Source organism: Tyto alba, unplaced genomic scaffold, assembly GCF_018691265.1.
Source record: "Tyto alba isolate M040663 unplaced genomic scaffold, T.alba_DEE_v4.0 Super-Scaffold_40, whole genome shotgun sequence".
Lineage (NCBI taxonomy): Eukaryota > Metazoa > Chordata > Aves > Strigiformes > Tytonidae > Tyto > Tyto alba.
The window spans coordinates 11,419,956-11,435,193 of NW_024881316.1; the positions used below are offsets into that span (position 1 = coordinate 11,419,956).

The window sequence follows — 15,238 nt, forward strand, 5'->3', positions numbered from 1 at the left end:
GAGGGGAAGGCGGGGGGAGTTCTTCCTCCATGAGGTCGTGGTTTTCCTCCCTGAGCGCAGCTCCAAATTGTGAGCAGGAGGTGTGTGTGTGGGGGGGGGGGAAGGAAATTGGCTCGGTCGGAAGAGGAACGCTTCGCAGCTCCCGAGCGCCTGGCCTGCCTCACGGCTCTGGAGCAGGCGTTGGTCGAAGGCTGTTGGACCTTGGTAACAGCAGTCCCCGGTAACCTGTGAACTCCCCGGGAGATGCACACAACTCGTCCAGCCGGTGTAAATCTTGATTCTCAGGGTAGCAGTAATTATTTTAAACGTGGGAAATGGAGAAAGTGGAGCGGGGAGATTCTCCTGCCTGTTGATCCCAGGTGCCGGGATCAGGAAGGGGTGTTTCATGTGGAGGTGCATCTCTGGAAGTGCAGTTGTTTGAGCAGAACACGCTGCGATTTAAGCATTCAGTTTCTCTGAACTCAAAATTTCAGGTGTCTGGAAACTCCTGGTTATGTAAATGCTGCTTTACATTGTTTGGTTTTCTCTTATTTGTAAACAGTAAAATTCATAAAACTACCAGGACTGGAGAGGAAATGAAGCCCATGCAATTTCATCTGCCTGCTCTGTCTCTACTGACTGCCATTGGGCATTTTCACCTCTGTTAGAAAGAAGGATAGAAATTTAAAATTTTGGAAAAACCAATACGTGGAGAGTAAGGAGAGACCCAGATTAGTACTCCTGTAGGTAACAGGAAGGCAGAACTGAGATGTGTGATGGATAATATCGCAGAGATTTAGCTGCAGCCAGCTAGTGGATTAGTACATCTGTAGCTCTGGACTCACCAACACCAGCTCTCACTTCTTCATATCTGGAGGGTCTGTGAGGGGACTTTGGTGGAGCATCTGGTTATTGCAGATGTGGAGGCAGAGGGGCACAAACATAGAGGTCTGCAGACTCTCAGAACCACTTGCTCCCTGTTTTGTTTTGCAGTAATCAAATTGCCTTTTTTTAATTTTGTTTTTTTTTTTTTAAGATGGCAGAGTAATAGGATATTGCAGGTTAATTTGTCCCTTCGAAATCCAGATGGAGTATCTAAAAAAAAATTTTTTTTTTTTTTCTGTGTGTAAATATCATGAGGTGAGAAAAATAGTAGGGAAATAAGTTTTGGTGTCAAGAGAGAATTGAGTGGTATGTCTGGGTTTTATGTCAACATTTAATTCACAGCATACCATCTGGTAGGTATTGTTTTGGCAGCATATGCCACATAGCTGATTTTGTTTGGAAACCATTCAGTAGAAAGTCACTTCTGAACGAAGGTTGTTGCTCTTGAAGCTGGTACAAGATTTTTGCCTGGGCCTTTGTTTTTGGGAAAGTAGCTTGGTTTTCTTGAGAGATGGAAGAGTTTTTACAGTGTTTTAGGAGATGTTCTGCATACAGCTCCCAAATAATTGACACATTGTATATGGGAATGCAAAACAGTTACATCACCACACTGAGAAGTGCACTCACTTATCAGCATGTGCACCTCTTCCCAGCAGTTACTGTCATTAACTGACCCCATCCATGCAGATAAAACTTCTGGCCCAAAGTCAGCCAGGGTTATGATATTTTCCAGGTCATTGTAGGAAGGGTTTATGTCAAAATACATTTGCCTGGTAATGGTGGCAAGGATTGTTAGACTGCTGCTAGTTCTCTAGCACTTCCCATCCTTCTTCTGAAGGACAGGTAAGTCCCAGACATCATTGATGGAGGAAGAAATCATACACAGTACAAAGAACACCATCAGCTGGAGAGAAAATATTCACCATATGAAGGGTTGAGGGATAAGACTTTATGTGTAGAAAGAGAAGCAGTGAGGGACGTGAAAATGGCATTGGGTTTTGATGTAAATGCTGGGAGTTGGCATATGTTGAGCAGGTGCCCACTAACCAGATTAACTCTGCAGTGAAGAAAAGCTTGGACTACTTACTGTTTCTAGTTTTGCTTTATGACTGTGGGAAAGTGTCTTATTTTATCTTTGATATGAATATTATGTTGCTGTCATCTGACCCAACAGGATGTTGAAATGGTCAATCCATCAAAGCTTATAAAGTCTGGCATCTTTTTATAGAAGAGACTCTATAAAGGGTAGAATTGTAAACGTCTGTGGTATTTCTGAGTCACCCATCCTCTTAATATCTGAGTATCTCTCCTGAAAAGTAACCATGCAAGAAAACCTTCATTTTTCCAAACCCGGGGCCGTTACTGAGATTTATTTTCCTTTGGGATTCCTCATTCAGTATTGTGCTGTGTGCCGTGGCCATTCAGAACTCGACAGCAGTTTCTGCTTTTCTCGAGACTTGCATCCCTTATCACTTGAGCTGTAGAAGAGTCCCCGTTGGGAACAGAGCAAATCTGATGCTGTGTCCCACAGATGTCACAGGCATGCGGGAGCCAGCCCAACGCAGCCCAGGGAGCAGCAGCGTGCCTCTGCGTCTTTGCTGATTCACTTCATTGCTCCTGCTTATTTCAAGTGCCACACAGGAACAGAGATTCATGTTGTCTCCAAAATAAAGATAGGATTTCTCAGGCTACTGATAAGCGTATCCCTACTTTAGAGACAGAGTTACAGAGCTGTTGTGGACAGAAAAAAATCTTCTTGCATCAACATTGCGGCTTCGGCACTGGTATGACTTGTAGTGAGAGGGGCAACTTCCATCCCATGTGTGTGAGCATTTTCATACGTGAATGTGTAGTGTGTATTTTCATTCCTGCTTTGTCTGATTTTTACAATGTTTTATACACCGTTTCATGATATTTTATTTAGAGTTGACAATTGGGACTTTTTTTGTCATGAACAAGTCTGGGGGAGAAAGGAAAGAAGAAATTAGGAATTACAAGTACTTTTTCCACCTTGCACCTAATGGTGAGGGGAACTGTTATTGCACTGAGGCATGTGAATCAGTATTGCCATATTGGGGGCATAAATGCAGAAGAAAAAACAAACAGATCTCCAGCTAGACAGAGGTGACACAGAGCTTTCTGTGTGGTCATTGCTCAGCTAACCTGAATCTCAAGAGTCCTTATGCTGCTTTTCAGTTGCTATCACTCATTTCTATCATATCAAGGAAGCAGAGTTTTCAGAGAGCAGCATGCAGTGGTTGCGACCCTACCACTGGCAATCCAACACAGTTTTAAGGCAATATGCATTTTAAAACCCCAAATCTGCTAGAGTGAATCTTGTGTGTTTCATAACATTATGTGTATGTCTTCCATAACACTTGTTAGCCAGCTGTGTCTCTGAGAGATGGAGACAAACAAATCGCCCAGCCGTGCTTTCCAGCAAAGATTAAAGCAATTGTTATTCTTCGAATACTAATCAAGCTTATAAATCTTTTTAACTGAATTCAATACGGAAGGGAAAAGGCACTTTGTTTGGTTCTACTTTCATTAATGAGTTGGCAAATTGTTTCCAACTGGGAACAAAATAATATCAAAACTCAAAGCATCCCCTCTGGAAAGAAAAAGCTGGCTTCTACTAAAGAGGAAGAAGAGAGCAGAGAAACATGTGCAGCGCTGAATTTGATCACTACAAGATTATACAGCCAGGTACATTAGGGTGGGGTTTGAAGACAAACTTGAGCTAATCTAAAACCGCACTTCCAAAAAGGAGGGGACAAGGGGAAACCTGTTTTCACTTGTGGTTGCTGTGGCCTTCCTTGTGTGAAGACTCAGAATTGCTCAGCCTTGGAGTATACTGATTTTACTCCCTGGTCCAGCTGAAAACTGACATTGCCAGAGAAGAAAAAAGGAGAACAAATTTTGTTTTTCAGTTGGATGGGTAAGACGGTCTGATGTAAGCAGGGCAATGCAGCTGAGAAGGCAGTTGGAAGTGGGGGCACAGACCAGGACTAACCTCTGCCTGTAACACCGGAGTTCCCAATCAACTGAAACTGAGATAAGTTAAAATCCTTCAGCTAGTGCCTTCTCTGATCTAGGCACCCTTTAGATCTCAGGCAGGTAACACAGCTCCTAGGAACACTCCGATGGGTAGAAATTTCACAGGTTTAAGAGAGTGAACACTGTAGTAGGGGACTCTGACACTCTGTAATCTGGAGCTCTTCAGATTTTCTGCACCTTATAGTTGTATTTAAATACTGCTACATAACAAGTTACAGTAGAGTGGCAGTGTCTATATACTAGATACAGTGAAGATATAACTGTGGGTGTCATAAAGATGCTTAAACAGCTTTGACATTTAAGTGATGGGATTATAAACATGCAGTTCCAATTAATAAAAAGTGGGCTGTTGGGGCTTTTTTCTTTTCTGTTGCTATAGGACAGTTACCTTTAATGCCATAATAAAGTTTAGGTTTAAAGTTATACTTCAGCTTTCTCAGTACTACAGGTATTCACAATATTCCTACGGTGATTTTTTGCTTTTGATTTACTGATGTGAACTGAACCTTATTCAGCTGGCCATGGCTTTTGTCAGGCATTTGGCAGCAGTACCGGCAGGAAGGCGCTCGCCTGGCAGGCAGCTGGGAGGCTCTGCCTTGCCTGCACCAAGCTCTGGCACCTTCAGCCACCCTCTGGAAGCATCAGCTTCTCAGGGGACAGTGCCTGATTCAGGCACGTGTGTTAGGCTACATGATACCCTCCTCTTCATAAAACTACTGAACATTCACATGTAATTCCCAGATAAAAGCCACTGTAAGCTTAAGCTAAATAAATTATACTGTTAATAAATTATACAGTGAAGAATTCATTTAGGAGGCAAGTTCAGTCTTTCTGCTTTTTTTGTAACGTTACGCAGCAGTATAGCAACATCCCAGGTAAAAATGACTGCCAAAGCATTGATGCTTGATAAGATGCATAAGGCAGGACATAACCAATTACTTTGTTTTTAGTTATTAAAAATAAAGTTATGGGCTTTCTGGCGGGTAGTGGCTCAGCTGCCTCGCTCAATGTGGGAATTGATTAGCATATACAGTAACCAAAATACATTTTAATAATAAAAACCAGGCTTCAGTTACTTGGAAAAACCACTATAATTTAAAATTTTAATACAAAGACCTGTCTAAACATTTGTGTAATGTATTGTTAGGAGTAATGTGTGCTTAAATAGTATTTTGTCTTTAGTGGACAATTTCCTTGCCCAAGAGAACGTGAAATACAAATCGGATGTAAAATGTCAAAGATCAAGCAGGGTGGGAGTTAAGGCTCTTAAGTCAGTTATATGATTTCAGAAGGTTACTGTAATTCCATACAGCATTTTCAAGTTTTTCAAATGGACAAAAGTCTTCTGGAAAAAATGTAGAAGCCATACTATTGAAGGGGTGCTAAGAGTCATGAAGGCCTTTCTTACTATTTTGATGTTGCAGTAAAGCTAATATCGAAGAGAGAGCATGATAAGATGAAAGTTAGTAATGAAGCAGCACGTGCAACAGGGAGCTAGCCAGAAGCTCCATGGCATATGAAGAGCAGGATCTTTGTGTGGAGTCTTCTGTGCATACTCACGCAAGGTCGATGTGGCCAAGTGACTTCTCGGCTTGCACGCACACAGGCTACACGTGTCTCATAGAGGGTGACTTGTCATGGCCTGGGGCTTTGGACGCCCCAGCATGCGCGTCTTCTAGGTCGTGCCGTTTCTAATGTGAAAGCACCAAGCGTGCAGTGTTAGAGATGATGTTGATGAGCACTCAAAGGATGCAGATGAAGCCTGAAACTTTAAACAAACGCCATAGTTTCCTCATATCTTTCTGATGATAAAAGACATGTTATGGTTCTGGTTTGAACAGTGTGCCAAGAGAGATGCTCAGGTTTCACTCTTTTAGTTTATATTACCTAGGAGACGAGCAGTTTCTATTTTCAAGGCGTAGAGCAGTAACTCCCTTTCTCGGAAATGAATCATTGGTTGTTAATACCACTGAAAGGCTGAGGTCCAGCTGTAATCAGTCACTGAGACACAGGTAGGTTAGAGGTTCCTGTTATAAAATACAGTTTTACTGAATGAGAAATAATAAGAGAAATTCTCTAACCGAGAAGTTGTTTTTCTAATGTCAAACAGGCTTGATAATAGCCTCATGAAAGTGTCCCATCAGCCAGCATAAACCATGGGTATAATCCTCTTTTCATTGCATTATTGCAGTACTTTATAACTACTAAGGAGTTACAAACTGTAATGTGGCCACTGACAGCCACTTGTTCAAGTGGAAATCTTCTGACTTCGTTAATTCATTTTTTTTTTACGAGTTGCCTAAAGCTTTACAACAGTGGCCTGAATGGGGCAGTAATACTTATTAACTTTGAAGATCATTTGCTGCAGAGGGAGTTTTTGTTTACATCAGGAGAGCATAGGAGAGAGAGATGGGTTATTTGTTTGGCATGAAGGTGTTGAGAAATCCAGTAGTAGTTGTGTGGGTGAAATATAGACATCACTACTTCAAAAAAAAAAAAAAAAAAAAAAAAAAAAGAAAAGTCAGTTTGTCTACTTCCGTGTTTATTTTTTTTTCTAATTACACAGTTTGCCAAAGTAACAAAGAAAACAGTGAACTGTGTCTGCCCTCTTTCAAAACCCATTCATTGCTGCGGAGGAGGGATCACAGCAATTAGCAGCTGGCAAAGCATCACACTCAGCAGCTGCTGGAGTATTAAGTTGTGTTTGTGGTTTCCCTAAATACAAAATGAGACAGGATTTTGCCACCACTGGCTATAAAAAAGAATGCCAAGTGTGCTTAAAGTTACAAAGCCTACTGAAGATGTACTTTAGAAGTGATATTTTCAGAGAAGTGAATGTTTGGCAGCTAAGATCCTGAAGCCCAGAAAGGAGGACTTGTCCCAAGCCACTGCAGAAGCCTACAGGAAAGACAGGTATAAAAGCCAAACCAACCAGCTCTTGTCTAGTGCTAAATGACCAGCTGAGCCCTCTTTCATCTAGTCTTTTCCTTCCTGTAGTTGGTTGGCAGGTAAATACCTAGGCTGATGTTTTTACACACCACATTTATATTTTAAGTACTATTTGTTTGTGGAATTATACTTTTAATATCACAGTACCCAGAAGTTTGTCTCTCCAAATGTATCAAAGGGCAAATTTCTTATTCTGAGGAGTTAAAAGTTAATAATAGGCATGAAACAGTGAAAGGTTAGAATCAGTAATGTAAGGAAGATGAAAGGAAGGGACGAGGCTATAAGAGACCATGGCTCTTTTCTTAGCTCTGCCTCTGATGTGCTCAGTGATGCTGGATAAACCATATCACCTCTCTGGTGGACATCTCCTCCTCCACAGCGCACGTTTTCTCTGTCTAGAAGGGTTTATACCAATGAAGTTCAATCTGAAGTGTTTATAGATTATTTTTCACTGATCTGTGAGAGAAGAGCAAGGTATTGCCAGTATGTTTACATCTGCCATTCAGGGACCTCCACTTCCACTGGAAGCATCTGAAATAGGTGGGAAACCTTTGGCTGGCATCAACCTGAGAACCATGGACTCTGCTGCACTACCACCAGCAGCGGTCATGGCAGAAGTGAACAACTTGGCCAGCATACAGATCAGGAGGGCTGTGTTTGCTCATGGGTTGTCAAGCCTGACCTGGATTATTTCTGAAGAGCCTTAAAAAGCAGTGAGTATCAATACTGTGATACAGCTTTACTTACTTTGTGATAAGAGATGAATTGCCTGAACAAGGCAAGGTTAATTCTTATGACTTCTCTGTTTTCTCTTGTTGGCTCTTTCATAAGGACCTGGAAATCGCTTTACATTGGCACTTTTACCATTGAACAAGAAACAAAGGTGTTGCAAACTTAGTGACTTGTAGCAATAGTTTTTCAGCTCCTATTGCAGATATGCAACAGTTTGAATAGCTGGTGCATGCACAGCCTGGAAGAGTGACTTTGCATGGAGCTATATTGTCCCTTGGTGTTCCCAGAAGGTTTCCCACTCCCTCCTCTTCTGTAGTGGAGCACTGGAATAGATGCATGACACTGGGGTGGGGTGGTGGGGCTAGTTGAGCTTCCATCAATTTAAGAGCAGGTGGAACTGTCAGGAACCGTACAAAGTCTTCTCAGGGCCTGAGAATGAAGCAAATCACTGTTTCTGAGTCTGTGGACCTTACACATCTGGTAGTTGGTAAGGAAGCATTGGGTAGTCCATCAAACAAGCACAAAGATTCAGCAACCATCAAATGGATACACACTTCCTTATATCAACAAACAAAGAAAATAAGGAGAAAACACTGTTACTAAATGAACATCTGATGTTAAGCTTCATTATTTGTTTGGTCGTTTATGGAAACCGTTGTGCCAGTGCTTTTTTTTTTTTTTCCTTTTCCTCATAACACTACGATGATTCTTGGTGTGTAAAGAAAAAAAGCACTGTGATGATGTTTTGATTAAATTGTAAAAAAAAAAAAGGAGAGGAGGAGCTCTCAAGTTTGTTGCCTCCTCTGCTTTTTTTATGATTCTGTATCCTCCTCTGTGATTTTCCATTTCTGCTCTTTGCTTTATTGGTTTTACCACTATTTATGGTTCTCTTTCTTCCTGTAAAAAAAAAAAAAAAAAAAAAAAAGGAAAAGAAAAAGGGTAAGTTGTAGGTGCAGCAAAGTACTCCCATTAGCAAAGTTTATATCAAAAACATAAAGTGTTTTTCCGTCTCTAGCCTGTGAGGATGATTCAGCTTGCTTGTACAGAATTCATAGATCCACTGTTCCCAGGCTCATGTTCTTTCTGTTATTTCTCATCGTTCCATCTCCATTTCCCATAATACTGCACCTTCTTCCTGTAATTTGTCTGCTGTCTGAGCTTAGACCTGCCTGCCCTCTTCGTGCCCCTAACACTTTGGATGCTTTCCCTACTTTCTCTTTACTTAGTCAGTTTGTTCTTGCATTTTCTTACTTTTTTTTTCCCCCATTTTCCTCTGCAGAAAGATACCTTTTCTGCTTTTAAAGTAATTAAATTAGCAGAGCTGATAGAAATCTAGGTGAACGAATTCTCTGAGCACTATGCTTTTCAACGGATGCATTTCTGAATGCACATTAGCTAAACTTCCGTAGACCTCATTAAACGACAGACATTATTATTTGATTAATATATCCAACAATAATAGCATTATTCAAACACTTTACTCAATAAATTACATTCAGCACACTCAGAAGTTAATGGTGCATTCAGGTTGCTCTGTTTGCCTAGCAGAGTACGTACGTGTGCAGCCTTAAGGGGGGAAACCAGGTCACTGATACGTCTGAGGGAAACAGGGGATGTGGAGGTTCTTCTGGTCATTTTTGTCTCTTGTGAGCAGGACAAAATGTGTGGGTGGTGGTGGTGGGGTGTATTTAAGTCACATCTAGGGAATAATTGATGTATGTGAGAAGGAAGAGAGATTACCTGCTCCGTTTCCTGGCAGGTAGTAGAAGCAGCCCAAGCACTTGTTTTCATGCTTATCTCTAGTACTTCAGCTAGAAGTGGGTACAGCAAATCAACGTATCTCTAAGCTTCAGCTTCTGTCCAAGTTGGGGTGTGCACATGTGCATGTGTATGGAGCAGGAGGGGTTGAAGTAAATCTAACTTCAAATCTCTGCTCTTCACTTCTTGCTCCATTCAACTTTTTCTTGAGCAAATCATCTTTATTTTACCGTTTAAGACTCTCTAGTGCCTCTTTTGTAATTTCCAATAGAGGCTAAGTCTTTTTTGTGGTCTTTATATCTACAGTGCCAGATAGATCCCCCTTTGACCCTTTTGTTGCTTTTTTAAACCTATGAGTCATTTCATTGTTAGCCTCAACGTTGGACATTACCTTGATGCAAATTGATGTCATCTACATTTTCTCCAATCTACTCAATTTCTTTAGCTAGCTTCCCTTCTCGACTCCTTTTGATTCATTCCGCACAAAATGAAATTACTCCAAATGCTAAGGTTGAAATCTCTCTTTGGCTACAAGGATTTGGATCACATTTTTTCCTGTCTTGTCCTTACAATAGTCAGAATATAATTTTGCTAAAGCGTCATGCCCTGATACTTCTTTTGGCATCTGCTTCTGCTTGTACTGCCACTGTTAGATGTGTTACAAAACCTCATAACACTTCATCTTTTTCCTACAGCTCAATTGTGTGCTTACTTGAAGATTTGTCTTTTTTTTTTTTTTTTGTCGCTTGAATTCTCACCTTGCTCTGCATTTCATACAGCCCATATAACGTCTTTGTCTTCTTTAGCCTCAGCTAACTTAGCCTCTCATCAGTCTATGCCTGTACTGTCCCATGAAGTCAATTTTCTCTTGTTGACCTGTTCAGTAACTCCTTACATTTGAAGTCAATTTTATTTTTTCCATTCCATATGCTCTTTGAAATGCTTCAGTGAATTAATGGTATTTTCAAAGGGTGCAAAAGCATTAGTTAACATCCACAGTCTTCTGTAGCAACAGTGGTGCATAAAGCAAACATAACCTTTTAAAGGCACATTTGCAGCTCCTTTCAAAGGAGGAGCTGTGCTGGTTACAACCCAAATAATACCATGAAACAGGTTCTGTGGCCCTTCAGGCTTGCGGCTGAAGGTTGTCCTATGCAGCCATTTCTCAACATCACGCGAAAGCTGCACGTGGAAAAATATAACCAAAGCTCTGCAGAGTTCTGGCTGCAGAAGCACCACTGGCCACAAGACCTGCCCTACAGTCCTTTAATAAATTTCAGTTTCCCATTGACAGAGCACGTAGACCAGGAACCATCTTCAGTTCTGGGAAATCCCTGCTGCCTCAGTGCCAGACATCTAGGTACCAGAATGCGTTGCTGTCTTTCAAAATAGCTTTGCAGGAATTTCATCGATCCGATCTTCTGGTAGGCTAGAATTTGCCCATTCCTCAGGATCTGCTGGAGATTTTAGTCAAATCCCTGATCCCCATTTTCTTTGAGCAAGACTTCCTTTTCCACTTCACATGATTCTCCTTAACGTGGGACTGGCAAAAGAAGGTATAAAGTTCTTTTTGAATCCCTCTTGCTGCTCAGGTAAGGAAGTAGCAGCTGAGCTTTGGGCAAAGCAACCGCAAGGTAAATTTTTGAATCTGTATTTAGGTGTCTTCATAGCCTGATTTCCACCAGTGTTGGCTCCCACTGATTTTTGTGCCTTGCTGGTGACCCAGCATATCTTTAATTTCTGTCCTGTCTTGTTCAGCTGGAGGCTCAGAACTGGTGTAACTCCAGTCATGGATTGATAGGTGACGTTAGGCTTTTTACATTAGAAAGGGATGGTGCAGTTCTTATGGCTGTTAGAGAAAGTCCACTCGCAGCTGTCCTCATTTTCATGAAATAACAACATTCAGTCTTCCCTCTGTAGTGCTTGTGCACATCCTAAAATCCTAGGAAAAGCCTTCTGAGGTTTTCCTTCAAATCTCCTCCAGAGGACAGCTCATCCACAAGATGTGCTCGTACATGTTAGTATTCCCACTCGCTCATGTGAATGTTTTGTTTCCTTGCCAGTGCTTTATTACCTAGCAGTATCTTCATGCTCTGCTATTCAGCTCCTTTGAGACTGATGTATTGAGTGTGTATTACTTATCTAGAAAGCATTAAAGCCCTAGTACTCATGTCTTGAAGAGCTTGATTTAAGCTTCTGCTTGAACTCGGCAGGCATGGAGGACAGAAATAGCTCTTTAATGACCAAGTCACCACCTGCCAAACATATTTAAAAGCATATAAGCATATGTCTGGTAGGATATAAGCCAACTGATATTCCCCTGTTATTCTTTTTTATCTGCGACATAAAGAAGTAGCTTGGTAACCCTTCTTTGTGAGCACATCTTTTTTCAATATCCTTCCCAGTATAAATCAGCATTATATTAATTTCTGTAGCTGTCTCTCAGCTCTTCAAGTCAGTCACCAACTCAAAAGCTTTAATGGTAGCAATGTAGGAATACCCAAATAGGCAAATAACCTTATTTTTCAGCAGAAGTCTGGCCACAGGCAGAGGTCTAGAGAATCACAGGCTGCAGAATCAAGGGGCAGCAAAAGAACTACGGACCTTTCTGTCTGTGTTGAGCTTTTTGTTGCTGTGGCCTGATGACTGCTTGTGTTCAAACTTGCCAGTTGTTGACCTTGCTCATACGTCAGTACTAATTGCGGCCACGGCAGCGGGATTTGCTTGTGCCGCCGCAGCCACAGAGGGGTACATTTTCCCTCCTGCTAGGCAGAGCTGGCAGGAGCAGTAGATGGGATGAGGACATTAAAAGATAGGAGACACAGATCTGGAAACTTCTCAGATTTCCCTCCTCGTGTCTCCCAGCCATTCTGTGTCCTGGGAATACGCCTACTTTTTTGCTCTTACAAAACAAAGGAGCATGATATCCTTGAAGATTCATGCAGACCTTGGAGGTAGGGCCTGGTGGGAAGGTGTGTGCTCTTGGTGGTTCTCTCAAGTCTTCTTTTGACTTTGAGGAGAGGCTGGCTGCCAATGGCTCCTCAGGCAGCTCTTCCAAAAGAAGTGTTCCAGAGTCAGGACAGGGGAAGACTTGTGTGGAAAATAAACTAGAAAATAAAAACATTTTTTGCAGCAGAGTTTAGTGCACTTCTTAAATGATAAGAAATACAACAAATAAAATCCAGTGAAGCAGGACAGGATTTAAAATATTGCATGAGTTTACTGAGAAGTTAGAGAGCAGACAAAAAGAAAACAATCTGCATTTTGGTAGCCAACTTATTATGGAACACATGGCTCCTATACATCAATTTGAAAGCAAAATCTGATTTGACTGTGCTTAGTATTTGCATAGCTGGCAGTTATGCAAATTGAGTGTGCCTCAGTGGTGGAGTGCTAGCCTGAACTTGCCAGAGAAAGCTCTACCTGATGCTCAGGAGACCCTTGGGAAAAACAGGCAAGTTTACTTGCAGAGGACAGTTTAACAGAATGATTAGGCTTCAGCCTAATTGACAAAACCTATTTTAACAGCAAATAAATTTTGTGTAATAGCCTCAGAAGGTACAAATTATCAGAACTAAGTTTGTTGTTGTTTTCCTTTTTAAAATGCTTAATAATTTTAAATTACTTCAGCTACTGGTTATATTTCACCTTGCATGAGCCTCTCATTTTTCTTCACCCCAGAGGAAGCATCCCTCTGATCTTTGTTTCTTCAATACGGCATTTCCTTCTTTCCTTGAGGAGAAAAATGAGCTGGGGATTCCTACGTGATCTGCTGGAGTGGCATGAATAAATGTTCAACAGGAATTGGAAGAATTTGGGTAGCAGTTGTGTTCATATTCCACTTATTGGTTTATGCTGAGGCTGCAGAAAACATCTGGAAATACGAATATGATGAATTTGAATGCAGTATCAAGCAGCCTCATTGTGAAAATGTCTGCTTTGACCATTTTTGCCCTGTCTCCCAGATCAGACTTTGGGTTTTGAAATTAATCATGGCCTCCACCCCTTCACTCTTGTTGGTTTTCATGCTGCTTACCAAGAGAACAGAGAGAAACACCACAACCAGAAACTTTATAAAGTCCAGGAGAGCTAGATGGTGGATTGCTATGCACTTACTTTGTCAGCCTTATTTTAAAAACAGGATTTGAAATAAGTTTTCTTGTTCTGTTTTATAAATTGTACAATGGATTCAAAGTACCACATCTTGTGAAATGTGGCAGAAGTCCATGTCCCAGTACTGCAGACTGCTGTATTTCCAAATCCACAGAGATGATTTTACTCTTCTGGTGGCAACTTCAAGCTTGTGCATTGTATTAAATCTAAGTGAATTGAGTCATCTAATTTTTTAAATACTCCATAAAATGTTATCTGAAGAGGTACATCAAGAAACGTCAAGGCTCAGAGAGTGATTGCCACAAGTCAGAAATAATCAGTCGTGACAGGCCGGCAACTGCAGGATGGTTCCACAACAGCTCCAGTCCTTGCCTCTGAATGTACAAGACAAATGTGAAAAGAGTTCCCTGTTGACTTGAAAGAAGGCTAGACACCACCTCCCTGTTCCACAAGCTGTGTTTGTCCAATTGCTCTTCCAATCAGTGTATCACAGAACTGAAAGGATAGTTATGTAGGAAATACTTTTTCTCTATTAGATCCCCTTACTTGAGTGGATAAATTCAGTCACATTATGTATGTCATACATAGAATCATCTAGATCTTTTCATGTTGAAACAAGAGGTGTAGAAGTATAAAAATTCCATGAGGTTTTAATATGAACACAAATGCTTATGATAAATCATGTTGAAACAAACGCTCACAGTTGTGTTTTGGATATTACACAGAATTGCTTTGGTACAAGCAAAAAGAGGCTTTTTATATGCAGAGTTGGAAGAACCTGGGATTGATTAAGGAGCTGAACAATAAGGGGATGTACACTACTTGTCAGGTGGGTGGATCCGATAGCTGTGGAAATAGTGATCGGAAAGCGCTGGCATATGGTAGCTGCTGGTGCCTTGAGCTGGATGGTCACAAGCCCGGACCACTGGGCTACTGTAAAACATCTCCAGAAAAAAAAGGAAAAAATAAGAGGTAGGCACATCTAGTTTAGCCCAGGTGATAAAGACAGACCTGGTTACTTAGCTGTTTGTGGAGCACCTCCTGGAGGTATTTGTGCCCTTTACAGTTTTTAAGGGTATTTATCATCAGAATGCATCCTGTTACCAAAGGTACTTGCTCAAACTTGGGCAGGCAGCATATACCAGAGTTAACTCCTGGTCACTGGCACCAAGCAGCTCCTGAGTCACTAGACTCTTCTTCTGCCCTGTGGCTGTGGCATTTAAGGGAAAATATCATTCCCAACTCCCTAGGATCCGAGTAGAGAAATGCAGACCACACAGTATGGCAGTAGTAAGTAGTCAGTAGCCTGGAATCTGGTCCCTGCAGTAAGGCTGAAAATACTGCTACTTCTTCAGTACATTTCTCTGCTGTAGAAGAACATGTGAAATTAAAAATATGAAAAGCCTCCAGCAGAAACAAAGTAAAAAAGACTCACCTACTCCCTCCCCCCAAATTTGAGAATCTCTCTTAAAAACACCACACACCTCTGTTCTTTGTTAGGTGTGTTGCTTGGGCTAAGAGGAAAGGTACAGAAATTAACTAAGATGTGTCGTCTGTTGAACCTAGACTTCTGAGACAATAGAAATTAGTGCCTGAAAAGACTTATTTCAGGGTAGTGTTCTCTTTCTGTTGCTGGATAAAAAAACCTTTGGATATACATCAGTACTGAGCCTGATCAAAATACACCCTTTAAGAGAAAAACACCACCTGCAATAAGTGGAGCTGCCTGAATGGTGAACTGATTTTATTGTTCATGCCAGGATAA

The 15,238-nt window shown here is 41.3% G+C and overlaps 1 protein-coding gene across 1 annotated transcript; it reads left to right on the forward strand.

Annotated features, from left to right (window-relative positions):
* The first annotated feature begins 3 nt into the window (after window positions 1-3).
* GJB7 (gap junction protein beta 7) lies at window positions 4-13,992 on the forward strand. The gene is given in 7 exon segments (XM_033002731.2): window positions 4-69; window positions 13,042-13,135; window positions 13,137-13,380; window positions 13,383-13,433; window positions 13,436-13,636; window positions 13,639-13,703; window positions 13,705-13,992. Coding segments are annotated over 6 exon segments (738 nt in total). The 5' UTR covers window positions 4-69; window positions 13,042-13,105; the 3' UTR covers window positions 13,852-13,992.
* Window positions 13,993-15,238: the final 1,246 nt, after the last annotated feature.